General features: G+C 40.1%; 1 protein-coding gene across 6 annotated transcripts in view; it reads right to left on the reverse strand.

Moving 5' to 3' along the window:
* Window positions 1-27,317, reverse strand: part of FBLN2 (fibulin 2) — a 107,933-nt gene that overhangs the window by 16,460 nt on the left and 64,156 nt on the right. For all 6 annotated transcript variants that reach the window (XM_042823389.1, XM_042823390.1, XM_042823391.1 and 3 more), the window contains 6 exons: window positions 18,210-18,321; window positions 14,235-14,364; window positions 10,578-10,764; window positions 8,760-8,966; window positions 6,421-6,537; window positions 5,873-5,974 (listed from right to left, as the gene is read on the reverse strand). In XM_042823389.1, coding sequence (XP_042679323.1) covers window positions 5,873-5,974; window positions 6,421-6,537; window positions 8,760-8,966; window positions 10,578-10,764; window positions 14,235-14,364; window positions 18,210-18,321 — 855 coding nt within the window. The remainder of the gene's footprint in view (window positions 1-5,872; window positions 5,975-6,420; window positions 6,538-8,759; window positions 8,967-10,577; window positions 10,765-14,234; window positions 14,365-18,209; window positions 18,322-27,317) is intronic.

Consider the following 27,317-nt stretch of genomic DNA (forward strand, 5'->3'; position numbering starts at 1 on the left):
GAAAGAAGGAAAGAAGGAAAGAAGGAAAGAAGGAAAGAAGGAAAGAAAAAAAACTAATTAAATTTCTTGTTTTGTCTGTTCTTTTAATTTAATTTCCAAAATCCCGAGTACTTCAGAAACCAAACGGAGCTGGTCAGAACGCAACTTAGGAAATCAAAATCACAGAAATGTAGAAGACCGTACGCAGAATCTTTACTTTCAATGAAAGTTTTGTGCACAAGTCATACCCTGCCAACATCTGAAACCTAATGATTGTGACATGGGCTGAGATGCAAAGACTAAACTAGGAACCAAGGCACAGAAGGAGAGAAAAACTGCAGCATCTTTCCCATGCATTTCTGTCAATCCATGCTGTTGCTATCACCATCAAAGCCTATCACAAAACAGTGTCCCTTCACCTGAGGGTGGGAAAAGGCATCTTTGGTTAATTATGGTCCCAGTTTGTGTTGTGGTAGGCACACAAGCTTCTGAAGTAGCTTTTTTCAGCCCAGGCTGGACCCAGTATTATTCTGCTCCATCCTTATGGCACAAGGTAGAGGGAAGTGAGGTCTGACTATGTTTAGTTACAACCCTACCGGTTACCCATAAAATCAAAAGTGCCCATAACTGATCTGGCTCCAGTATCAGAAACAACTCAACAAATCTATAAGATGTTTGGCAGAACACTGGGAAAAAAAGTATATTTTCAGTTTCAAACAAATTTAATGGCCAACACTGAACAAGCACTGCCTTCCAGCATGATTAAGACTGGGAGTTAGGACAAGGTTTTATATATAAAAATGGGAAAGAAGAAAAAGTAATTTAGTAAAATATTAAAAACAAGTTTTACAGTTAATTTTTGAGAAATATTAACTCTATGTGTGTGGCAACATTCCTCACCTTTTGTCAGTAAAAGCCAAAATGAAATTTAATCATATAATACTTCTCTTTCTCCTGGAACTGTTGTTGAGCACTGGGACGTATAAAATAGATATGCTTAGCTTTCATGCATCTAAGAAACTGACATTTTTGCAAAGGAGTATCAGCATTTACCTACTGCTGTGTTGGTTTCTTTTCAGCACTTCCTTCCACATTAGAGTAACATTTTTGCACCTTTTTTTTTTTTTTCTTGCATCTCTAGCTTCTCATGAATTCTTTCTCTTCAAATACCATCAGCTCAATTTGTTTTATGCAACACACCTGTTTTATTTAGATCTGTCATTATTTTGCCACCATTTCTTAGTGGCTTTGCTGAAGTACAGTCCGTACAAGTCAGCAAAAAAATGACCACTTGCTTCTCACTCCAGTGGGAGGAAACATTTGCATGGAAATGTTTGCACAGAAAATACATCCGTAGTCTCTCATCAGTGTGTCTGGGTGGCGGTAACGACTTTGCCTGAAAGTCACCAGGAAAAGCAACCCTTGTTGAAAACTCCCAGCCTGGCTCTGAGGAACGTGGGGCTTTCATCCTCAAAGATATTTTAATGTCTTTTCACAGCATCACACAAAGCTGGTGTGAGCGACTCAAGCAGCTGGTGGCTCTTCATTGTGCATGACTGGCTTTAGGGAATTCTGGATGCCTGCTCCTGAGTGCACCTGGAATTATCAGCTTACAGAGTTCGACTAAAGGAAACTCAACAAAGAAAAGGTTATCAGCTGTTTTGTCGCTGTGCAAGGGCTGTTCTTCCCATCCCTGAAGTATGCAGCTACATAATGAAAACAACAATTTGCAAACAAATGAACAAATCTTTCCTCCCTTGTTTGAGACAGTTCAAGATGGAGCACAGATCAGCTAAGCTGGAAAAGGATCCCTTGGGGAAATATAGCTGCAAATGAAGCAGTTGAAAAAATTAGGAGGCACAAAGTGCATGTGGCATTCCTCTTTGACCAGAAAAGTAGGAAAAGTGTCAAATACAGCAAGCGTTCTCCAGGCAACGCTCACAGAGCAGAGCTGCATAGGAGCAGGGAGAACATGGAGTGAATCTAGCCAGCAGGAAATGAAACATCATCATTTCCTAGGTTGTTTAACAAGGAAACCTGTTAAAGAACTGACCTGCATCAAAGAAGCACAGAGCTTTGCTATTTAGTGAGGCAGAAGAGGATCTTTAGCTTTACAAATGGCAGCTGTAGCTTTTGTTTTATTAGCAATGCCTGAGGTGTGCCTTGCATTAGTCACAATAAAACTCAATAATAATGTCATGAGATAGAGGACAGGAAAGGAAGAAAGTGAGTGGAAGGAAGCGCTTGGCATCTGCTGCAGCACCTTCTGCTTAAGCTGCTGACAAGGGTGAATCAACGTAGCTTCAAAACACCGCTGACAGATGCAGAAAAGGACAGATATGTCACTAATGAATAGTCCAGGAAAAACACCGGGGGATTAATGGCAAGATCTTCAGAAGCAGAACGCAAGGTGAGGCAGCTCCTTCAGCTGCTCACTTGCCAGACCTTACGCTCAGAAGTGTGGTCCCTGCAGCAGGCTCTGTGAAGCCATGAAGACACCGTGCAGACCAGCCAACTGCAAGTACTGCAGTCCATCTCAGAAGCCAGTATTTTATTACAAAACGTATCCTTCCTTCCAGTGGCATTCTTTCAGCCATTTATTCTAAACAAAGCAATTTCATTAATTTTGCATGCTTATCAGTGTACCTTATTTTAAAAATCAAATTAATCCAATTTTCACAGTTTAAGGAAACCCAGAAGCTAGTAAGTCAAATTTCTACTCTGAACTATGAATCTGTATAAACTTCCCCCTCACATCCTCATGCCATATGATGCTCATTACTACACTGAGATCACAGAGCTTTAAAGGATAGGAAAGAAACTGAAGCTGTGACACTGTGAGAGTGTGACGGTGATAAAAAGAATGTTAAAAAACTGGGAGAAGGACACAGATGGAAGAAGGTGAATGCATTCACCCATGACATTGTAGCTATAGACACCACAGCTTTCATTAGTGACAGGTCTCCAAGTGCTCTGTTTTTCCAGGCATTACTATATAACACTACAGCAGCTCAGGCCTGTGGAAAAGTACCCCCAAAAGAAATTCTTTCATCAGCACAGGTCCTGCCTTCTTAAATAAACATCTCCCAAACACGCTTTTAAAAATAGATTAGTTTCCTACAAGAACATTAATAGCAGGGATGATATAGCAAAAGTATGATGTATCTTTGACTTTTATACTACAAATTTGTGCCAGAATTATCAGAGGACTAATCCGAATTTTAGAATTCCAACATACTTGAACAGATCTTTTCCACTGCCTGGGCCTACTCAGACTTCTTTAGCTTTATTTATGAAGTTTTGCTGTTTCCTACGTCTGGGAATTTGGCTGTATGGACACTGTGCAAGGAGATCAACTGCTATGCAGTCAGTCCACTTCAACAGCCATCAGTACAGCCGTGTTCATCAAGGTTATGAACTTTTATGATTTTCAAGCAAAGTTATTTGTATCCTGAGAATGTATTGCTAAGGAAAAGGCTGAACAGCATACAACTCACGATGTTAAGTGGCTGAGCAAGCCGTGCACATGTGTTTTTACTAACTCATATTGAAATGTCATATGCAAAGATGACTAGAGAAAATTTTAGCACAAATGGTTTAAATGCATTGCGGAGCATGGAGAATTATGATGCTGTGGTGAACCGTTTATACCTATCATCTTACCAACACATTCTCTATGCCTGTTGAGTATAAAGCCCTCTGAACAGATCACTCTGTGGTTGACACAGTAGAATGATCCCAATGTGTTCACACATAATTGTCCTCTGGAACAAGCGTGAGCACCTGTGAGGCACTCATCCAAATCTGTATCAACATGTTGCAACCAAAAGGGAGAAACAGAATTCTATTAGAACAGTTCCTGAAATGAAACAACATTACTTTCACACTGGAGATCTCTAAATGAAGTGTCTTGGAGCTACCACATCAGCACTTGCTATAAAAAAAACACAGTGTTAGGCTGAACATATAGCTGGAATAAACCATCAGAGATCATCTAGTGCTTGCTCATGCCTCTGCGCCCTTGTCATCCCAGAAGGAGCCCTTAAAACAGGTTGCCCACGGAGGTTGTGGATGCCCCAGCCCTGGAGGCATTCAAAGCCAGGCTGGATGTGGCTCTGGGAAGCCTGGTCTGGTGGTTGGCGACCCTGCACACAGCAGGGGGTTGAAACTAGGTGAGCATTGTGGTCCTTTTCAACCCAGGCCAATCTATGACTCTATGATTTAAAGTAGGCAGCGACACAGATGTAACACACATACTTCCCAGGTAACATATTCCAGTGCATTATCACCTTCACCATCAAATACTTTTTTAAATGTAGATTATAAATGTTTCCTGCTAAAATTTAAACTCATTATTTCCAGTGACATTCCAGAATTTCTTCACCTCCTGCAGGAAAGTGACTGCCTTGAAATGTCCCTTTTGATTCTGACATTAATTAATCAAATTAGCTTCCACCACACTTGAGTAAGCAATGCACAGTGAATATTTATCTGGCGATATTAAATTCCCATTTTCTTCACAGGGTATCTGGAATTCCATCAAAATGATTTGTTATTCAATAAGATATGAGATTAAGAGGGATGTGGATCACTCATGAGCAATTCTGAGTTCAGAAACTTCTACTTGCATTTCACTGCTGGTTGTTACTGTTCTCATACTTACAGATTTATAATGAAGGTATGTCACAGGGTGTTGCTTCTGACTCCAAAATCTTTCTGGAGCAAAGACATCCTTTGTGACTACACAAACATGTCAATTTAAAATTTATATAATGTGAATTATAATGGTGCAGCCTTGAAATTCACTGTTCATCATGTGGATGCCTGAATTTCAGTGTCAAGTGAAACCCAGGGAGTTGCACCAACTCACAACAGCACATTCATCCTACCAGTGAAGCCTCAAATTTTCAAGGTAAGCAAAAAAACCCAACAACAACAAAAAACCCAACAGTCAAAACAGAAACCTCAGCAGATCTGTAGCTCTGGGAGGATTCCTCAAGGAAGCAAACATGCCTACATTTTGCCAGCTGCTATTCTCAGGAAGAGAAGCTGCACATCTTCAGCTGAACAGACATAGCCTGGGGAGAAGAGGCAGTGGGAAGAGACACCTAGGAGGGCTCAGAATAAGCCTGAGACATCAGGGGAAAAGAGAACAAAACCAGGCTTGTCTTCATCTGATAATAGGCAGACTGGATAGACATGCTTCAGAAGTTAGTTGAGAAGCAGTCCTGGTACTCCTTCTGCCAAATGCTCTCAAAGGATGTAGTTTTCTCTGTACTGCAATTCACAATACTGAAAATAAAGACTCCTTAAGGAAATACCTTGAGGTCAAAGACCATTGACCTCACTGACAGCATTGGTGGGCAAAGTAAGGGCAACTGGTGTCATCTAGCTAGCCTTGTGTAAGGCTTCTGACATGGTCACAGACCACATCCCTATCTCTAAATTGGAGATGGATGGATATGAAGGATGGAATTCAGGGCTGTGGTTAATGGATCTATGTCCAGGTGGAGCCCTATCACAAGTGGTGTCCCCAAGGGTTCCATCTTGGGACTGGTGCTCTTCAACATCTTCATCAAGTACACAGACTGTGGAAAGGGATTTAAACTGAAAAAAAATATATTTGGGTTGGATGGTAGGTGGAAATTCTCTATTCAGGGTGGTAAGGCACTGGCAAAGGTTGCCCACAGAAGCTGTGGATACCTCATCCCTGGAGATTTTCAAGACCAAGATAGATGGGTCCCTACGCAGCCTAATCTGCTGGGGGGCAACCCTGCCCATGGCAGGGGTTGGAAGTAGATGATCTTTGAGGTCTCTTCCAACCTAAGCCATTCTATGATTCTATGATTTAAAAATCTTTTAGCCATGTTGTTGTTGAACCTCAACCACTTACCTTCACAAGAAATCCCATCAGCCATGATAGTATATCCAGACAAACATGAGCATACAACATTTCCTTCCACAACACTGCAGATATGCTTGCAGGGGCCATTATCTATACAAAATAAAATTGCAAAATGCATTAATATCCACAATGCAGATCAGCTGAAGTTACAAACGGCTGGGTCATCAGAATATACTCCCATCTTAGACAAAGGGGAGTGCAGTTTGTAAACAACCTGCCCAGGAATCTCTAACCACTACTTACAATCCTCCTATTACACAGAAACACACCTGTGCTACCTCTATTGTTTAAGTTACACTGCACAGCTGAGGTGGTTACTTTAAACTAAATAGCAGGTGTGTAATAACCCTGAAATCAGAGTACAGCCTCCAATTACCTCCTCAGGTTTCCCTTGATAATTCCTCAGGCTTATACCAGAGGTAAACAACTGAGGATGTGCACTGAAAACAGATCGGTGAAGGGATGTGCAGAATTTTATTCTGGCTCTTCAAACATTCCTCATCCATTTGCACCTGCAATTTATCCCTCTGACATACCTTTACATTTATCCTGCTCTTCTTGTAAGGACACAATGAGAAGAGGCTGAGAAGGAGAGGCTGCTGGGGGGATAGTGGCTTCTACTTCCAGCCTTGCTACCTGTCCTCGCTCAGGATCTGTAAGGAAGGGAGGCAGATGTGGGTTAGGGGTGGCATCATATCCTCCAGGAACCCCACGGTAAGGGTACCAGTTGCATTCATCCCATTTCATCATGGTTTGCAGGAAAAAACACTTTGATGACATGAACAACTGTCTATGAATGGAGCTGAACAGTTTGTTTTGCAGGATGCCAAGTGTTTGATGTGAACAAGTGTAACAGTGCACACATGCAGAGAGCTGCAAGTTAATGGAGATGCTCACAAACACCATGGATACGGACTAAGGAGTTAGGTTGGATAACTTCCATAGAGTAAAATACATCAACATCTAATGAATTAAAATGCTAATTTTTTCAAATAATGATTTATTTTAAGGATAGTGGCTGTTTTTCATTTGGAATAAGAGGGGAAAAAAAGCAGAACCCAAAGCAAGTTCAAACTCTTTCTGTATTTAAATAAAAAATGAAAAGCAGACGCTCACCTTTAAAAGGATACCCTGCAATGGCTTTTACAAAACCAAGAAAGGAACATGACAGCTGCTGTCATCAAGATTTCTAGCAAACAGTAACTTCAAAGGTATCAGAATGGGATTTTGGTTTGTTGGTTCTTTTTTTTAAATTATTATTTTAAAGAAGCTCTGTTACATTGCTAAGAGTAATCCAGTTTCTAAATATCATCAAAATGTAAACTTAAATCCATATTTCTCATCACCCAGAGAAAAACATGACCCAACAAACAATGACAGTAGTAAACGAATAAGTGCAAATGCTATACAAGTTTTAGGTTGGGAAGAGTGATTTCATCACAAAACAAACCACAGGCAATGGGCCACAGTACAAGAAAGACCAATGAAAGACACACAATTACGGCATATCCAAATGCCACGAGGCACTGGGGCAGCTAGACACACAAAACATAATATCTACCCACAGGACAGCAGAGTGAGATTTAAAGATGTCTGATGAAGGCCTCCACACTCAGAACATGACAGATGTGCACATACACAGGGGAATGATGAGGAGCAAAAGGCCAGAATGCCACACCGCCAGGAAGAGCACGTATGCTTTAGACACGGATAGTGAGGGAAGTGCCCTGCCATCTCCCTTGCCCAGACTTTAATTGGACTCTACACGACACGATGACAGTTGCAACCCTTCTACACTTCACTCTTCCTATGCATCTCAGCTGTGTCATTCGCAGTTCTCTACACTTGTGTCTCAACTCAGCTCTCAGCTGAACTCTGTAAACCCCTCTGCACCTCTTGGCACAGCCATAAGCACTGCAGTCTTGCACGTCTGCCAAGAATACTGACTCCTTAGATACAAGATTAACCCAAAACCGCGTTTCAATGGAGTTAGTAATAAGAGAAGCAAAGCAAAGCAAAACAAAAAACAAAGATAAGCTCCAGGTGGATGATCAACCAAATTTTGCAGAACTAAAATAAGAACCACTTTCTTTACCTCTTTTGGATCAGGCTCTTTCCCCAAAATTTTGATACACATAACAGAGCAGACAGCTGCTGCAGAAATGCTGTCAAACACATTATTGATGTAAGTGCTGTAACATCATGTTGAGAAGAATGACATAATAAATGCTCATTATTTGGCTTGGGCAGAAAGAATCTGAAGTCTGAGGAATTTTGTCATGGGATAGCAACACTTCTTTTGCTTGTTAAGTAATTGAAAACACTTGTAACTAATCTAAGGTTTCAACTTTTTGGGTTATCTGATTTGAAATCTTGCCATTGGAGAAGTCCAGACATCAATACAATTATTACACTATAAATGCTTTTTTCATGACTTCCTCTGCAATTGACATATTTGGATTTTAATGATTTAAGATAAAAATTGAAGTTCGGGAAGTAATGCTGTGTGTCTGAAACGAATAAAGTTTGTCTAAGGGAAAACTAACTGTGAAATAGAGAATTACTCTAAGGAGAAAAGATACTCTATTAACAATCTTCACAATTCCCTGTCTGAAAAGTGGAAACAGTCTTGCTTTGAACACAGTAAATGCCCACCCTGATATTACGCCATAGATACACAAAAAATGAAACACAATCTAAGTTTCCTAGGATGTTGTTTTTCTTGACATCTTTAACCAGCACAATTTCCAGGGAAAATATCCCTGTTAAAAACTTCAGCACCTACAAAGAAGATGAAAAAAAAGCAACCCTTAGCAGACCAGTATAGGCAGAAGAAGGCCAGCATTATTCAGTGTTTCCTGCTCACGTTCCTCACCTGGAGAACAGCTGGTCCCATCTTCTTGCAAAGTAAATTCTGGGAAACACGAACACTTGTAGGACCCCACAGTGTTTATACACAAATGCTGACAGAGCTCCCCACCATACAGAAGACATTCATCCAGGTCATCTCCAGGCAGGTTATTTGACAGTTCGGCTTCATTACTGATGGACAGAGCTTCATTGTGATCTTCCATCTCTGAAACTAACACAGAACAAAACATGCAGGTTCTCTACCAAGTGTTCTGGCATTAGGTCTGCACAGTGTGGAGCATTTGTTTATGCAAACTCCAGATACAGTAAAATCTACCCAAAATAGTCAGTTATTTCATGGACAGGAGAAAATGCATCCATCCTGAAGATAAGCCCAGTGTTGAATGTCCACTGTGTCTTTCAGTAGAGATGTATGGACAGACATTTCACAGGAGCCACAGAGAAAAAGACTGATGCTGCGAGGTCACAAGCTCCCCTTTCACCCTAACAAACACCACTATCACCATTTGTAACACTGTGCCACACTGAAGCCCCATCTGAACTGCCTCCATTGCAGAACCTCACTGATATTTTTTTAATTTCAGGAGCAAAGGTTAACCAGTTAGTCTGGAAACTTTTCAACGCCACTACCTACTTATTTATTAGCTAATTCTGCAGCTAGCATTACAAATATTCTGGGGCCCACTTAAAAATGACATCTTATCTATTGTTTTTGATCACTGGCAAAAGCACTCGCCATCTTTCATCTCTTGACCAAGTTTGGGGAGACTTCGTGATATTAAAATGAATTCTCCAGTGAGTTTCTCAGTCAGCTTGTCTTAAACACTTACACATGAATTTCATTGCTCAGTGAAATCTCTGCTAAGTTGAAATAAATCATTACTTATTTTGACAAGAGAAAAAAAAAAAAGAACAGCAGCACCATTTATCTCATGAGAAGAGAATGGACAAAATGTGAACCCTAGCCTATCCAGGAGGTTACAAAACAATTCATGCATGACAGGTGGCTGCAGAGTGATGCTGGAAGGAGTGTGATTTTGGGCTCAGGGAGAAAGCATAGCTGTTTGAGTTCCACGTTTGTCATGCTTCCTTTGTCACACTTCATTTGACTTGCAGGGATTTCTTCAGCACTGTTAACTTCACATGTTGAAAGAACAAACTAAACTTTGCAGTGCTTTGGGACTTCTCCAGTGTGTGCACCAGGACAGCTCCTGTAACGTTCAGTAGCAAAGTAGGAAATCTCTTCTCTGCAGGTTTGATTGCTATCATAATGGATGGGACTACTTTGTCTGGAAAAAACTCATAGTTCATTTCACACAAAAGCTTTCAGGACAGCTTCTGCAAAAAGGCAATGACAAACTTCAGCTTTGGTTCTTACAAAGGATTGGTGGCTTCCTGTCCACCAATGGTCAAAAAAGATCTTTGAGATTAACTAAGAAAAGGAAAAAAAAAAAGAAAAAGAAAAAGCTACCATACAGGTTGCACTCAGCTGGTCTTCACGTTACACTCTGCATGTCACCTAGAAGAAGCAGCATTTCTGTTTGATGTGCAGCAGATCTCTGTACTGAGCAGTTCGGGGGAATAAATCGCTAAAGGGAAGGTATGTTTTGAGGATTAGAAACACCTACATATATGTTTTTCTACTTCAAAACAGTTTTTAAGAACAAGTCTTGCTCCTGAGAGGAAAGGCAACTTCTATACTTGGTCTGAGAGGAAAGGCAACTGTGCTGCTACAGCATTACTATTTGCAACACCTCCCCAAGTGGCAGCATGAGATGGAGCCTGCATTTGCAATGTCTTCATATTAAAAATGGACACTTACTCTTCTCAGGTGTTGCAGTTGGCGAAGGCTCAGGATGCTTTTTTATTTCTGGATGGATGAAGTGATCACCGCCTTCACAGCAGGACAGCATCACGTGGCTGCAGGGGTAGCCCAGATTTATGTTGGACTCACAAGTTTTCCCCTCACTCCTTAATCGCAGGCCCAGATTGCAGCAATCACAGCATTGCTGAAAAAGAAAGAGATCATTAGTAATGAGGGTTTCATAAAGACTGCTTCAGGGAAGAGCCCCCCCACACACCTGGAACTGATCTTCACTTTCTTTAACAGTGGAACATCTGGAAAAGCACTTAGGTTGCAAACATCAAAGCTTTACTTGTGCTTGTTTTTGCCATTCTTGCACAAGTGGATCAGTCATAATTGAGATACCCACAGTTTTGCTGTTGCACCAATTTCATCCTTTCCCATGGAAGGATGTAGCAGTGCTACAGACTGCCTTTTTCCAGCTCTTACATGTTGCTTTGTTTACAGTATATTAGTACCAAAATAATACAGATACATACATCTTTGCATTAGATCTTGAAAGATGGCCTGTTGCTTGAAGCAGTGTGAAAGAACTGTAAACACATTCCATAGACATGAGGAGCAGCAGCAGCCCCTGAGCTCTGTCAGCGACACTATTTCCCTTACAGCTCATTGCTCTGCAGAACCACTGTGACCTTTACTTACCTGACTGTCCTGGACCCCATCCCACCAAAGCAACACCCAGAGAAAGGCCAGGAAGTATTTTATGACCTATTTGCCTTCTATTTCTTCCCGAGTGAATCCAAAGCAGCAGCTTCACTGCTAGGCTGATGCAATGAGGCACCCCTTAAATGCAGTCTCTCCTGCAGCTTCTGCTGCTGCAGGCTGCAGACAAAAACAGCCTCGTGCTTTACTCCAGCATGTATAAGCCTACTGCACATTTAGGCCAGAAATGTTTTAGACAAATTATATCAAACCCCATACACACTTCAAAAAGTCCATACTGTATGCAAAGTGGATCCTTAAGCAAGCAAGGAAGCTGAGGAACTGTCTGATATAGAGACATACAGAGGTCATAAGTGAATTGAAAATATTTGTCTGGATTTAAATAGAAGTGTCCTACATCCCTAGCACAGAGATTTAAGATGCCTTCACTCTGATTGAATAGTTATAAAATTCAGGCTCCTTCCCTCTGCAGCACGTCTGCTAATCAACACACCCAGCTCATTTAGAGTTTGCAGCTAAACTCCAAGCACCTCTCTGAACCAAGAGAAGTGATTTCAGCCTACTCAAACATTCAGTCTCTGAGCAGACGTCAGACACATAAAATGAAGGCCATAACTCAAACTGGCACCAGTTAGCTATGTCAACGGAAAGTCCAAGGGCTGAACAGAAGAAACTGAACTAAGCTCTTCCTTCCCAAGAGAGAGATCTCTGACTTGAGGAGAGCGAGTAAGAAAAGCACTGTTGTAAGGGTTGGGCGCAGTATGGGAATGGAAAAGAATCGTGTTTCATGATTAACAATCCTAGATTGGCATCCGCATTAAAACCAAGTCTGTCTCCACCCAGGAGACAGGAAAACTTGCTCACCAGCAGCGTGACCTGCAGAAACTCTTCTGCTGAGTCACTTTCTTCAAGAGTCAAACACTGCAGCTTCAGAGTTTCTTGGGCATTTCACTGTGTGCCCTTGAAAACAGCTCATGCTTTATGTCCATGATTTTTATTCTGGAAGCTCCCCAAACATCATTGATAGTAGAAGTTATTCAGTGCTCACGTTTGCAGACTTGCGCTCCCCTGAAGATTTGGCACTTTTCCCCAAGATCAGGCTGACATCTGCACTCAAATGCGTCTGTGAGAAATTTACAGCACAACTCCTGAAGATGCTAAATTACTTTTTGACTCTGAAGGGAGTAAACCATATGTCCAAATCAATCATTTTAAAAAAATCTAACTATCATAAGCTATGGTCATGATAGAAGGTTAGGGTTAAGAAAAACCCTGTTTTCATCCAGAATCTTCACATTCAACTCAATTCAAAATTCTATTTTCTGTAAATACATTTAGTTTTCATATATGTATTTCAACTTCCATATTCAGAATATAAGGAGTTACATACAGTATATATTTCACCAAAGTGCTGTAAAATGTTGTAATTTTTGCCATGAAAAATGTGTTTTTTTCAGACACTTTTGATTCACAGTTATCCCATGTGCAGGCATCACAGAGGGCACTAAATCAGTCATACACTTTCGGGTTCACATATTTTCCAGATGAATACAGATGTCTCATTTTTCCAGTAGAAAAATGTATGCACCAAAAAGTTTCTTCCAAAAAGCAAAAACTTGAGCAGCTTTGACTTTCTGTATCCAACTTAGGGATTTCACCAGAATTCTACAACTCATTTAATAACAGATACAACCGTTTGTTCACTGACATGGTGAATCATATCTTGAGAACTGTTGTGTCATTTACAACTTGCTCTGCTCCCACACGTTTATTACCTGGAAGTAAAAACCCTGAGAACATCACACTGGACTGGCACAAAGGACTGTTCTATAAGAATATTTTGTGACTCGCTTCAGCTAAAACAGGAACGATGCAGTTTTCCCACCCCACTCACTCCTAGGAATGGCACGTGCAATAAGACTTACTGCATGCCCTACGCTGTGCCTGGTATGCAAAAAACCCTTGGTGAAAACCTAATAATTCTATCACACTTCAGAATTATTTTGTCTGCTTCCAAATGCAGAAATTCTCTTTGTATGCTAACGGTAAACTCCAGGCTTAAGTAGACAATAGTTTTGAAAATGACAAATTGGCAAAACTAATTAAACTTCAAACTCTGGAGTAGATGTTCATGCATTTTGCTTTTCCAGTGAACAGTTATCCACAAGAATCACCAGCATATAAGAACAGACAGAACTAATGAGTTTCCTGCTGAGACAACAGAAGCTGCACTTAAACTTAGATATAGCTATGTAAATTATTATCAGAGTGAAATTAATTCTGAAATGTAACCTTCTGGTAAAAACAAGACAAGCAAGATGCTGAATCTTCAAACTGGTTTAAATTGGTCTGGCTCCAGTGATTCTCATAAAGCAAATTTCATTTATACAAGCTGAGGCTGTGGCTTGTGATTTGTGATTTGAATCGCTGGTTAATGGCCTGCCATGGCTTATGAACAAAAGCCTCCATCATCATCTAAAACACTTGTTCATCCAGTTCATCGTTTTGTTTAAATGAGAAATGAGGCTGCAATTCAATATTGTACCCAAGCAAACTGTTCAATAATGGGTTTTCCCATTATATCTTCAATTGAGTTTTGCCCTGTCATTTTCTAAAGTCTTCCACCACCATAAAAATCAAAATGGTCTTTTCCGTTATTTGCAAAGAAGGGAGGCACAAGTAATACAGCAAGTTAAACCTTAAAAGTAGAGATGAATGTATCATATCAACATTACCACGAAGTTCTAAAAGGGGCTGCATCATCAGGCAATTGAAACCTCAACACTAACAGCCAAAAACCTGCTGTTCTGCATAATTCCCTTGTCCCACTCCTGCAACTTTATAGATTACTGAGCTCCATAATAATGCATGAAGAAGTTACTGCTAAATGCATGAAATGAAGTCAACTCATATTCAGAAGAAAGCTCCAGAAGCAACACTGCAGCTCACCTTATATGATGATCCTCCACAGGTATCACTTTCCTCTGGTCCACATGCATCTCCCTCCTTTGCAGCAATCATGCCAGCCAGGCAACTGTTCTCCTTGACGGTGGAGATGCAGCACTGCTTCTGAGCGATTCTGCAAAGGATCACAGAGGGCAAATGCTCACTGACGTTCAGAGGACATCAGGATAGGATGTAAAAAAAGCTACTGGATTCACAATATATTCCACACATTCAATGCCTCTTTGACATAAATGTCAATATTAATATAGTGCAGTTTATACCATTGAGCTTTGCAGGATGTATTTTTTCTCCTTTCTAATAAAAAAACACGCTGATAAAGGCTCATAAGGTCAAGTGCTGAGGTCACTGTCTCTCAATGTCTGGCCATCAACATACCTTACATCTCATGCTTGTGCAACAGTCCCTCACTCCCTTCTCAGGGGCCTTCAGAAGGTTTCAGAAAAGGAAACAGATACCTTTTTCTCTAAAAATCAGGGAAAGGAAAATGTACCTGCACACACCTCTTCAACAGCCACAGGACAGAAGCTCTGGATAGTACTAAGGACCGAGAACCTAAATTTCCTATGCATGTAGCTCTTGAATCAAACATGTAACAAGATTCACTGAAGGTCAAAATGAAACAGATTTGAATCATAAACAACAAAATTCCCAAATGAAATTTAATTAAATTGAGTTCATTACCTACTGACTTTGCTAGAGCCTACTTTAAAATCTACAGTGGATTTTCTACCCCCTATCAGAGAGATACCTGTTTTGTTTTTTTTCCATTCACATACAAAAGGCAGACAAATGATCACCCTTTTCCTTTGGCTTTGCTCCCTGGATCAGCCCATTGACCCATGCACCATGCAGACTGGCGCACCTCAGGAGGGATGCCTGGTCTTGTGATAGCAAAGGGCTCTATGATGGGAAAAGTGAGAACTGGGAGATGCAAGCTACAGGGAGTCTCCTTGATAGGTTATATTGAAAAGATGAGCTGTACTTTGGGCATTTGTGAGAGTGAAATCATCAAACCTCAAATGAAATCCTGTATTTTCTTACAAGTAAGGGTAGACTCTTGGTTTTGGGCAGATTTGGTGGTATGAAGGAATTGGGTGGTTTTTCTTTTCCCAAGAACAACATGGATGTCTGTTTGTTGCTGATGCAGAGTAACAGGGCATACTGCCTCATGGGGGTCCCTCATACTGGTGAATGAAAGGTTTACAAATTCCAACAACCAGTCTCTCAAAGCAAAGCAACTGTCCTGCAAGAGAAATATTTGCAAGCAAACAATTTTTGTCAGTCAGATACTATTATCACTGCTACAAAATACTGTCATCCTTGGAAACAAAAGCTATTCTTTTCTAAGCATTGCCAATTCAGAGCTTTCAATCTAATGGTTCAATAAAAAAAAAATTAAAAAAATAATAAAAAAGAAAGCCATATCTTTTCTTCCAGTTGGAACCAACTGGTGACAGCCACTTGGCTACTTTCAGAATGCCAGTGGTTGGTTTGTCTGCTTTACAACCATATGCTTATTCTGGATTCCATAAGAAAAGCGTAACCAGGCAGTGGTGTTTTGAGTTTGATTACAGGAAGGGGATTACCACCATCACCACATGTTTTGCATTCTAATCTAGTATTAATTGCCAGCTAGAGAAATATATGTATTTTTTTGAGTTATATGAATGCTTATTATCCAAATACATTCAAGAACAAGCAACTTACCTATTACAGCTTACCAGTGCAGCAATGCCACTGTACTAAAGTGATATGAGTTGCTAACTGCAATGAAGGGGCCAGCAAAGTCACAACCTGTACACCTGATGCTGGTACCACACAAACAAACATTGCTCTGCTCTGATAACACACTGCAGTCATGAGATAAAAACAACTAAATGGGGTCAGATGACATTTCATCCAGACTGACATCCTGTCCTTAATACAGCCAGTGGTGCATGCGAATAATTTTAGATCTGGCTATCAGTGTCCCAGGGTTTCCTGTAACTTGCCTTTTTATGTTCATTCATCTAGATGAATTTCTACTCTTTCAACTTTTTCCTGGTAATCCCAGTTACAACAAACATCTCCTACATTCCTATGTAATGACTTCCCACTGTTTAACAGTACCAACATTGTCTGTATCATCAATGAAAACAGACAAATCACATTAAATAAAGATTTCGGATAAGAAATGTTTGTTTTACTGCATGACATTTAAAAGTCCTGGATAAAATGGAAAGACCACAAAATTCACACCACTGTGCAATGAGGTTTTGTATGAAACCTTTGTGCAGATCAAAAAAATCAGCGTGTCCAAGACTGAGAAACACTTCACATTCTACTGCTCAAAGGAAGTAGGGCATTGCACTTTACACATCACTTGCCCCTACCTGCCTGCTTTTAAGCTCTCTGCTAACCCTAGCCTGAACACTTCCAAAGGCTCACCTTCATCAATTCCAATTAACACATTTCCCACCCTGCAGTTAGTGTTGTTCACTACACAAGATAGGCTAAGTCAGGACGTGAATAGAAATGTCCAGAGCCATTGAGATACATCAACAAGTAGCTTCAACATTTACATTTTTGCCATGTGAAGTCCCCATGTGGAAAAATTCGTCTTTCAGTGCACTGAGGTCACCTATAAAACGCAGATTTAGATATCAACTATCCTGGAAGAACAGTGACTAATTCTTGCAATTAGTATCTGTTGTCTGCTTCTTAAACTGTAGGCACTGAGCTGAGTTAGCAGCAGCTCAGGAGCTTGTGCTACTGCAGGGATTCTGGCACACAAGATGGAACACTGGGCATACAGATATGTGAATGGTGAGCAGCTCCACGTGCTGGCACAGATTCTAATGAAAGCAGCAAGATTTTTCTCTGCTTTGAAGTTTTTCAAATACTTCTCTACATTAAATGTACCTTTAAACAGGATACTTAGAGGTGTTTCTTAAATCCTTAAAACTGGGACAGAACAGAAATTCTGAAGTAAAACAAACAAACTTCTGCTCGCATATTCTTTTAAATCCTAGGGATTCACAGGGACTGAAACATTTAGGATATGACTTTTTCATCTAAGCTCAGCTTCAGATGTGCAGGTGCAACTCATTAATGTATTGGATTTGCACTTACTTACGCTGAGGCTGGAATTTTTTAATCTACCTTTACTTTGTGGACAGTTGGTGTGTATGGGTTATGTCATGTCAACTCCCAGTGGGGGCAGATTTGGATCTCCCAGTAACTTCACAAAGGTGCAGTGATACAAACTTTGATTTAAAAAAAAAAAAAAAATTGCCAAACTTCTTTAATGCTGAGAACACTGGGATCACTCTTAGAGGAATCTACTTGCTTACGTTGGATCTTCGGAGTCTCTGATAGCTTTGCAGTCAGCTCTCCCTGAAGCATGTTTCAGTGGCAGGGGCAAGAACAACAGATGGATGAACTGCAGCTAGCGTAATACATTGTTCACATTACTTTGTACCCATCCTCCTTTTCTTAATGAGTTCAAACCTGGCACCCTTGCTCAGACCAGATGCTACTGATAGCAGCAGTGTTATCAATGGCTGAAGTAGCAGCCATTCAAACTGGAAAGTAAACACGCCATTTAATGGTACAGATAATCGCTGCCTTTAGCACTTGCCAAATGGAATACAAACACATTTAGATACTTTGCTCTTCTATTTATCTGCAACTCCACAGATGTGCACAGAACTCGGAAACAAAAATATGTGCTCTGCTCACATGAGAGGAAGAAGAAATCTTATTAAAAGGCTTTTGTTCTGATTAGATTTTGAGGAAAGGGAGGAAGAAATCCTTCTCCCTGTGTTACCACGGTATGTTGCAGTCTATCAATAACTTATATCAAAAATAAAACAGTTCCCAGTTTCTTGGACATTCCATTAACTGGAAAATCATCTAATTTATTCCAACAGGCTGCTCCCTACATCAGTACTACATGATTGGTTTTGACTTACGTACCTGCAAATATCACCATCCGCTCCACTGATAGGAGTTTCTGTGCACTCCCCGTTGTCTATAGCCCACTGCTGTCCAGCTCCACAGCAGCTCTCAATCAGTTCCTTTGTAGAACCTGTACAAAACACACAGTGAATATTTGGTGTAGAATGTATCGTGTTTGGCTCTGCTTTCTTAGTTGAGATGATATTTTAAATAACAACGTGTCCGGATTTTTATACATTTTATTTGATCGTATGCAAAACAATTTCTTTTTAAAATATCAAAGAATTACATGATATTAGCGAGGAAAGGAAACAGAGTTCTCAGCAAGTGGCTGTCTGCTCACTGACTCTGTTTGAATCAACAGAATTTGGCCTTAATCAACCTTGGAGTATCCAAGCTCAAGCCTAACTGTACTCAGCTGCATTCTTAGAAGACAGAAATCCAAGTCACTTAAAATAGAAACTTGCATTCATTCTTACATATCATTAATATTACTTACACTAAAATCCACTGGACTGGATTTTAATCTGCAGTGTAACCCTCCTCACTGCGGAATAATAACTTGGTCAATGGCCACTATCATAACATAATTCTTAACGTGCTGGAATTGTATGCATACTACTGCAAGAGATATTTTAGTATTACGTGGTGTGCTTAGTTATATGTCAAACCTCGCAAATTCATTCTACTACTGGCAGATATGGAATCACCAGCCCTCTGCCCCAGAAACACAACAAATGATCGAAAGATAACATTGATACTAGCAGTTCCTTGATAGAATGATCACCTGCTCATGTCTTTCAGTGTAGCATTAGAGAAAGAAGACAGTTTTAAATAGAAGAAAAGACATGACTGCCCTGTAGACAACCCAATCTGATGCACTTGAAAAAATAAACTGAAAAATGTTGTTTGGCCAGCTCCAACCCGAAGCACATGGCCCTGCTTCCAACTACCAGATCCCAAACTTTGGGAGCAGTTATACACTGTTGGGCAAGAATACAGTTAAGTGATTCCTTTCAGAGAGACAGGAGCCGTGCTATAAATGCTTCAGGGTTGTGATTTCACAGTATTGATATACATGTCAGCACACATAATAAAGACAGTGCTTCAGACTAAGAGGCAGTGGCACTGTGCTGACGAGTTGGAGCAGTGCCTGTTCCCTTCCATCTGAAGTGCTTTAAAATCCATTTATATGGAGATAAGGAACAATTTGTGCATGTTATTAATCCTCCCAGGCCTGTCTATGGCATGGATTGTTACCATGAAGAGGAAACAACCCAAAAGCACCCTGAAGCTGTGCCTCAAGTTGAGATGTAGATGTGTGGAACGACATAATTCCTCAGCCTCTTTTTAAGTTAACCTCTCCTGAGTCAGTTCTGCATACAGTGGCAGTGCAGGCCTCTTTCTCTACAAGGGTTTGGGGAAAAATGACCCTGCTACAGACTGGCACTGCTGAAGATAATCTGCTCCCTGATCTATACCATTTACACCCTGATTTTTACACCAACAAAACTAAAGATTTGGAAAACAGTCTCAACTAGACTGGCCTTGCACTATATTGATCTTAATAGGGAACTAGGGAACTGCATTCAGGCTTACAAAACACCTCTGCTGCTATCCATCCTAATAGAGAACTCTGTCATCCTGCATTTATGTTAGATGGCAACCTCTCCAATAGGCCAGATTTGTTGAAGTTAGCTGAATCCTCTCTTTTGTCTGCATTTGGTATGTTGCATCATATGTGTGTGTATATATATATATATATTTAAATCTAACACAAGTATAAATGTTGGCTGAACTGGTTACAGTTCAGCACTTTATGTATAATCTTATAGAGCTAAATGGCCACTGGATATCAAGATCAAGGAGTTTAAATGATGTGTACTGCTATCTTCAACATTAAGAAAGTTGGTACATCTGCAAATAATAGAAAACTCCTCAATGATAAACTATTCCTTTGTACTTGCTGCAGTTAATTTAGGAGACAGTATTGCATTTTGGAAACTGTAAAGTTCTCATCACCAGCATGGCTTGCTTTAGAAGAAGCAACTAGAAAAATTAAATATATATTCAAAACATGATGCTTGCTATCACAACACATCTGTTTATGAGAAAACCACTTTAGAAAACTGTATCTAAAGGAAAAAAAAAAAAGAGAGAAAGAAAAAGAAAGTATGCATGTTGTATTAGTGACTGAGATCTTACGGGATAAAAATGAGCAAGTTGCATTTCCCTTGGCATGCTTTGATGCCTATGAGGTTCATTTTGCACACACTGTAGCTGTGCCATAACAATCCTGAGCACAATGGAGAGGAGCAGCTCTGAGCACTCCAGTTGCCAGATGGAGCCCTGTTGGGGATGGTCTCGCCATGTGCCTGTGCCACAGCACGAAGGATGGGCAGGATGAGAGGAGCTCAGGGCTGAACATGAGCTGCCTTGGAAGTGAGGGGGCTCTGCACAGCTGCTGCCAGGTGTTCTGCTTCTGCTGAGCAGCAAGGACCCAGAATCTTGCTTCCAACAAGGAGCCCACTTGAGTTACCCACTTGGGGTAAAAATATTTCCATTTTTTAATTACAGTTTCCAGTGAGAAGGGAAGATGGTCCATGGAAAATAACCTTTTGTCACTAACTCCACTGGATGGAACAGCAGCAGTCTCATGGCCCATAGCAGCAAACACTGTGCGACATATCGCCCAACCCTTCGCTATGCTTTGGCAGTGAATCAACCAACAGAGACTCCAGAAAAGCAGTTAACCAGTTTTAATAATGGACAAGAGGCATGGCTGTGCTTCCACAAAAAAGAAACCATGTTTTTTGTGCCCACAAAATCCAATCATGATATTCCATATGTTTACAAGAAGTGAAGAGGCACAAAAAAATTCCTGTGCACAGATCCTGAGTCTTAAAGGGGAAATGAGGCTGCACCTCACATTTTTATAAGTTTTACCTTGTTTTCTTGAAGTTTTAGGGGGAGAGGCAACCCAAAGCAGACTCAATGGTGTCCTTAAGAGTCTTGAAAGCTGTGTTATATGTAAGAGTTGCTACATGACATGAGAAGAATGATATCTGCATTCAGAGTAAGCAGAAAATACAGCTGGTACCAGATAATTACAGAACATTACTACAGAACAGTTTTTCAACACAGTTTTAATCCACTTCCTGGTAGAAACACCATTAATTTTACCAAGTGTTGAAACACATTCATAGCTACAGTGTTGCTAGTTTAAGAACACAGCAGAATTACTAATCTATATTGCACTATTCTACTTGATTTATAATTCAAATAAAAATGAGCTACTAATTCCTCACTAAAGATTCAATATCAGATTGCCTCATTGAAGTGCCATAATATTAAGCAGTCATATTTACAAAATATATTGCCTCTTGTTATGATCTTGCAAATAATTAAATCTTAGAATGCAGTTACAATAAAATGAACAAGCTATTGCATTTCATCTCAATCAAGAATTTAAAAAAAACTGAATAATTCATAAGAGGTCTTGTAGTCATTAGCATGGATTTATGAGATTTTGATTGTACATTAGAGAGAACAAATACATACAACTAGATACTCGCACAAGACTGAAGATCACAAACCACTGGTTGGAAACTTAAAGCTGGATGTATTACAGACTTTAAAATACCTAGAATTTCGATGGGATCTTTGTTTATTTGGGGCTTTCATGATTTAGAAGTAAATTTGCCTCTCTCATGGAAAGCAAACTCATTTGAGAAAACCATAATCCTGAATATTTGCTATACTGTGTGCATTTTCAATACTTCATGAAGTCATTTAAGAAGATACCTCTTAACAGATAATTTACTATTTATGCATTTCTTCACTGGAAAAAAAAAAAAAAGGTAATTTATTTCAGGCTGTACTGAAAGATGGCATCACGTCTCCTCGCTTGTTTTCAATTTACTAACTTATCTTCTGCAATTATCATTCTACATCACTCTAAAGATATGAAACTAAAGCACATTTTGGCCTAATCTCAAAACACTGTTTATTGCCTTTTAGAGACATTTATAATTTAATGCAAATATTTACAGAAACGTTTCTCCCTCCAAAGAATTTTAACTCATCCATCTCTGTGCCTTAAAATGTCATGCTGTCCCAGCCCCCAGCCCCAACCTGATAGGCAGTGGGATGACTTCTTATTGACCTGGGGTCACATTAAGGTTTTCCATACCCATGCAGCTCTTATGTGCTGCTTCCAAGGAAGCACATGTTCAATTCAGAAAAAATCTGACATATGTGCTTTTTTAAGAACTGAAGCTCAAACGTTACACTAAGGAAAACACACAGTTAAAGGTTACTAGATTATATTTTCCCTGCACAGTGAACCATAAACTTGTTAGAATAGTAAAGCAGACAAAGGAGACTTTTAAGAAACATTCCCCACCAAATTTTATTCCCCAGTATTCACAAACTATGCTCCACGAATTGTGAAACATCAGCCAGCTGTATGGCTGATCAAGCAGGAAAAGAATATTTCAGCTTTTCTTTTTTTCCAGAGGTTTTTGACATTAAATCAAGTTTTACTGATTTCAGCTTCACCTGAATTTCCACTCAGAGCACTAACACAATTTAACACCTCTGATTTCTTCCATTCTTACTTGGGTTTTGCAGAACATTTGCACCAATGAATCACTCCAGTCGTGCAGATACCCATTCTTTCAGCAAATGCCCAGGCTCACTGACTGAGCTATTACTATATTCTTGTCCACCATTCCCCTGCTCACAATGGTGGGTTTTTTGTCTACCCAGCACAAGACAGATGAACCTTAAGTCTTCTGCTTTTCCTCACGGCAGATGAACCTCCATAGCTTTTCCTCACAATCACACCAACCAACTCATCCACCTCTCCACTCAAGAGCAGCACACGCATTACATTTTGGCTATTAGCTTTAACATCACCCAGATTTCATTCATTTAAAATAAGCAATGATTTCCCTCCCTACTAAAAATAACTGTAGGAACCATAACACATTAAAGAGCTTTAGATGATAATTATTGTCAACAGAGAGATAAGCATACATAGTGTAGGGGCTTGGCACATCCATTTGATCCAAGACACAGCTCAAGTTCAATGGTAACACTGTTCACAAATAAAGATTTCCATTATATAAAGTCACTGCCCCATGTTCCAGATGAAGCACAAATCACTGAGATGAGCAGCATTTCAGAGGCTGAGCAACGTGTTGGGCCCTGACTCCAAGCAGCTCTCTCCTTAACACTGGCTTTAATTTATGCTGCTCATTGTTGGACTCAGGTACTCATGTGTGAAAGAGGCAACAGTCACAACTGAGCTTAGTGCTTGTTCTTTTAATGAAGCATGCTGTTCAGCTGCTATAGCAGAGGAAAACAATATTCCTTAAAATTATTGTACTCACTTTTTTGGGGAAAATAAAAACAACAACAAAAAAGTAATCAGAAAACAAACAAGAAACAAATGAAATAAGGAAATTAGTTTGCGCACATGAGTAATAACAAGGATGTAGAGCCTTCCAGAAAATAAGAACTCAAATTAGAACACGTTTTCATTTTGAAGGACCTCATTGCTCATCCAGACGGGAACCAGACAGCTGCAGCCCTTAAGCTGGAAAGAAATGTTGAAAAAGCAACTGCACAAACTGCCCATCTGCAGACAGGGCATAAACCAGCCACAGCTACATCACCTGCAGTAGGGCAAGGGAACAGCCCAGCTGCTGGGTGCAGGCAGTCAGCGGGTCTGTCCAGTGACACCCATGACTTCCTCAGTGGCCAGGCATGAAGGCTGGCTCCAGATTCACTGGAGTACAGCACCAGCGTTTATTAACATCTTATTTGGTGTCAAAGCTCATCTGGTGGGATAGATTGCCTCTAATCATTGTCACTCACCAGAAATGAGTGCAAAAGGACCGAGACATCATTAGCTCAGAACAGGAGTGGTTTCCACTGCCTTTACATCAGCACATGTGGCTGAGGAGGGGATCAAAGCACAGTGATGCTTTTCCTGCCTAGCCAATGCTCAGGACTTGCTTCCCTCTTTGTTATTAAAAGAAAAAAGTGCTAAGACTTTTATGGCTTTATGTCTATCTCCCCTTTTAAAGGAAAGGATATCTATAGACCTGTATACACATATCACAAGAATTATTTGCTTGCACAGGAGAAATAAGGCATTGTATTTCTTTATCAAATAATTTTCTGAGAACATAAAATCATATATTACAGCAAATAAAGAAGAACTTCAGACAATGATTAACTTCAAGCAGTTTTTGAGATACTGAAAAATACATGTTTGCAGTGGGACTTTTATCCTCTCCAACTTCTTCCTCATTTAAAGATTTAATAAATTAAAAAATGTACTCTAGCTTTACCTCCTAATAGGTTGTCATTTCTTATCTTATCAATAGTTTGAGAGACTTTATTAAATTCCCCCATTGAATTTCACCATTTGGTTGTGTGGTGTAACATGTTCTTCTCTTGATTTATCTGAGACAGCTAAGAAGACATTTTCATGGAGGAAAGGTAAAGTGGAGAAGAACATTTATCTTGGCAAAAATAGGGGAGGGAGGGAAGGGTGACAACACAGCCCTAAATCCAGCTGCTTTCACTTGAAACAGAACTATCACTTACATCATGATGACTGGTTAAGCTTTCTTCAGGACCCGTTCCCAGGTACATTAGTGCAGGGGTCATTCCGTGCAGCTTACTGCAGGCTTCTCAAAATCACTCTGTTCAGGAGCATACTTGACCCTAAATCTTACTGAAATGAAAGTTGCTCCTGAGTGTTTCCATGACCAAACCCTCAGTTAGCTCATTGGTGGGGAGGAGGTTTAACCCACCTGTGCTCATTAGGCTTTTAGGCTCCTCTCATTGCAAATAACGAATAAAGCAGATTGCAAGAAAAATATAGGCTGAGCTGAGAGTTCAACACACATCTCATGGCTTCAGTCCAGTTCCTAATCCTTCTCTCCTCTTTTCCATCATCTTCTTCCATTCCTACCCGGCTCAATTTGCCATGCCATCACCACAGTAATGTAAGAGTTGCCCACCACACTTGCAGCAACCTGCCTTCATTTTGAACATCGTGCAACAAAGCATTTTTCTGCCTTTTCCTACTTCCTCTTCAGTCACCTGTGTCTCTTTAGAAATCCTTCCCACCATTCACCCATGTTCCTGTTATATTGCCTTTACTCCTTGGGAGGCATCTGCTTTCCATTTCAATCTGAAAACGCTCTGTTTCCTACATTATTCTTTTTTCATAAATTCCTTATGCTGGCTTGCTTGGCAAAATATGAAGAGTTGTGTCTGCCCAAAGGCACAATGAAAAACTGGATAAAACAAACTGAATGTTCTCATTTTACTATGCACTGTACAATACAGACATACATCAACATAACCTCAGCCAGGATTATTTGGCAGATTTTGTTCAAAGTGTGAATGAACAGCAACCTTATATTCCCTCTGGCTTTAGTTCTGGATAATCACAGTAAGTCAAAACTTGCATTACCTGTGCCAGAGGTCAGATAATTTAGACTATGTTTGGTCTTCAATGTTTCCATGACAGCACCCTTTATTAGCTCCAGGTTGAAAGGGGGGAGGGGTCCCAAAAAACCTAGCTACATACATTCTTTAACCTTTCCTCACCAGCTAAAAACTTTAACAATTTCTTTCTGCCTTTAAAAATTTGACTTATTTGGATTTATCCTTCTGTCATTGAATTTAAAGTGCAGCAGCTCATACACAATCATCCTTCAATTAGCTACTACAGTAACTCAAAGGAGATATAATGTTTCTTGCCCTTCAGAGTAGCCTTGGTTGTATTTACCTCCTCAACGTTTTTTCCCCAGATATTGCACAGAGTGTATTTGTGCTGTCTGTTAGCTTTCAAAAGAGCTGGGGCTAGGGAAAGCCTGGTTCTGATTATTCTTGCAATTCCTGTGTAGAGAATTTTATCTTGGGTAAAGAATGTTCTTTGCGTGTTCCTTTTTGTGGCTGGGTAGGCTCCTTCCTTCAAAGCCGGCATTTCCACCAGTCCTACCAAATTCAAAGTTAAAATTAAGAGGTGTAGGACTAATGATGTAGTCAGGGACAGACTCACAGAGCAGTTGGGAAACTTGGGTAGGATCACTTAATCTACTGTTTAGTAATGAAAGCACTTTCAAACGTGTTCTTAGTTACAGATTGACCTGAGGTTGTAATGGTAAATAAATTACAGGAAAAAAAATGCCCCCTTATTATTTTAAATTTAAAAAAAACATTAAAAAAGCAAACAAAAATAAAGAAGCAAATGGATGTGTATGTTAGGTTTTAATTTCAGGCTATGTGCTCTCCTACTTCTGTGTGTTAAAATCATTTATTTCACCAAGCAACTGTTAAAACCCCCACACTGTTCTTGTAGGGACAGCCACCCATCAAGACACACTGATGCATGAGAATGTAACAGTGAAAAATGTCTGGGGTCTATGGACTGGGACAAGGACAAACCAAACTACTTTGCTATTCTGGAGTTCAGTTCCCTAAAAGTGCCAGCAAAGCTTAATTGCAAAGAGCCAAGGCACAAGGGAGCTCATTACAAAGAGTCACATGAGGCCAAACCCACAGTCACTCATCTTTCGTGATGCAGTTGTAGGCTGTCAGGTAGTTGCATACTGAAAACAAACACCACAAGCAGATAACCAAGCTTTATCTGCTTTGATCAGGACACCTGCACACAGCATGGACTCTGAATACGCACTGAGCACCATTGTAGGAGACCCTGTGCAGAAATTGTTCACCATAAGCACTCTTAGATTATTTTGTGGAAAAAAGGCCAAAATTTTCTCTCTTCACAACCAACTCATGCGAAGAAGAGAAAAAAAGTGAAGTCTATCATAGAAGCCATTCACTGTGAATTGAATGCTCATCTCTATTAAGAACCACGCTGAAACAAACCGGGGAGATGCATTCACTGACTCATCACCAGCTGCTGGTGTCAGCTCATTTTCTCCGCTACATTTTTCAATACAACTTTGAAAGTAACTTAATAAAGTACATTAACAGCATACACAGCAGGCCCAGCCAAGCAGCCTTGCACACCTTCAGAAGGTTAGAAACGGTGAGATTACATATTTCAGGAGCCCGCCTGCTACCCATGAA

The sequence above is a fragment of the Centrocercus urophasianus genome, unplaced genomic scaffold, assembly GCF_019232065.1.
Source record: "Centrocercus urophasianus isolate 14NV4802_14NV808 unplaced genomic scaffold, USGS_Curo_1.0 seq_22, whole genome shotgun sequence".
Taxonomy (NCBI): Eukaryota; Metazoa; Chordata; class Aves; order Galliformes; family Phasianidae; genus Centrocercus; species Centrocercus urophasianus.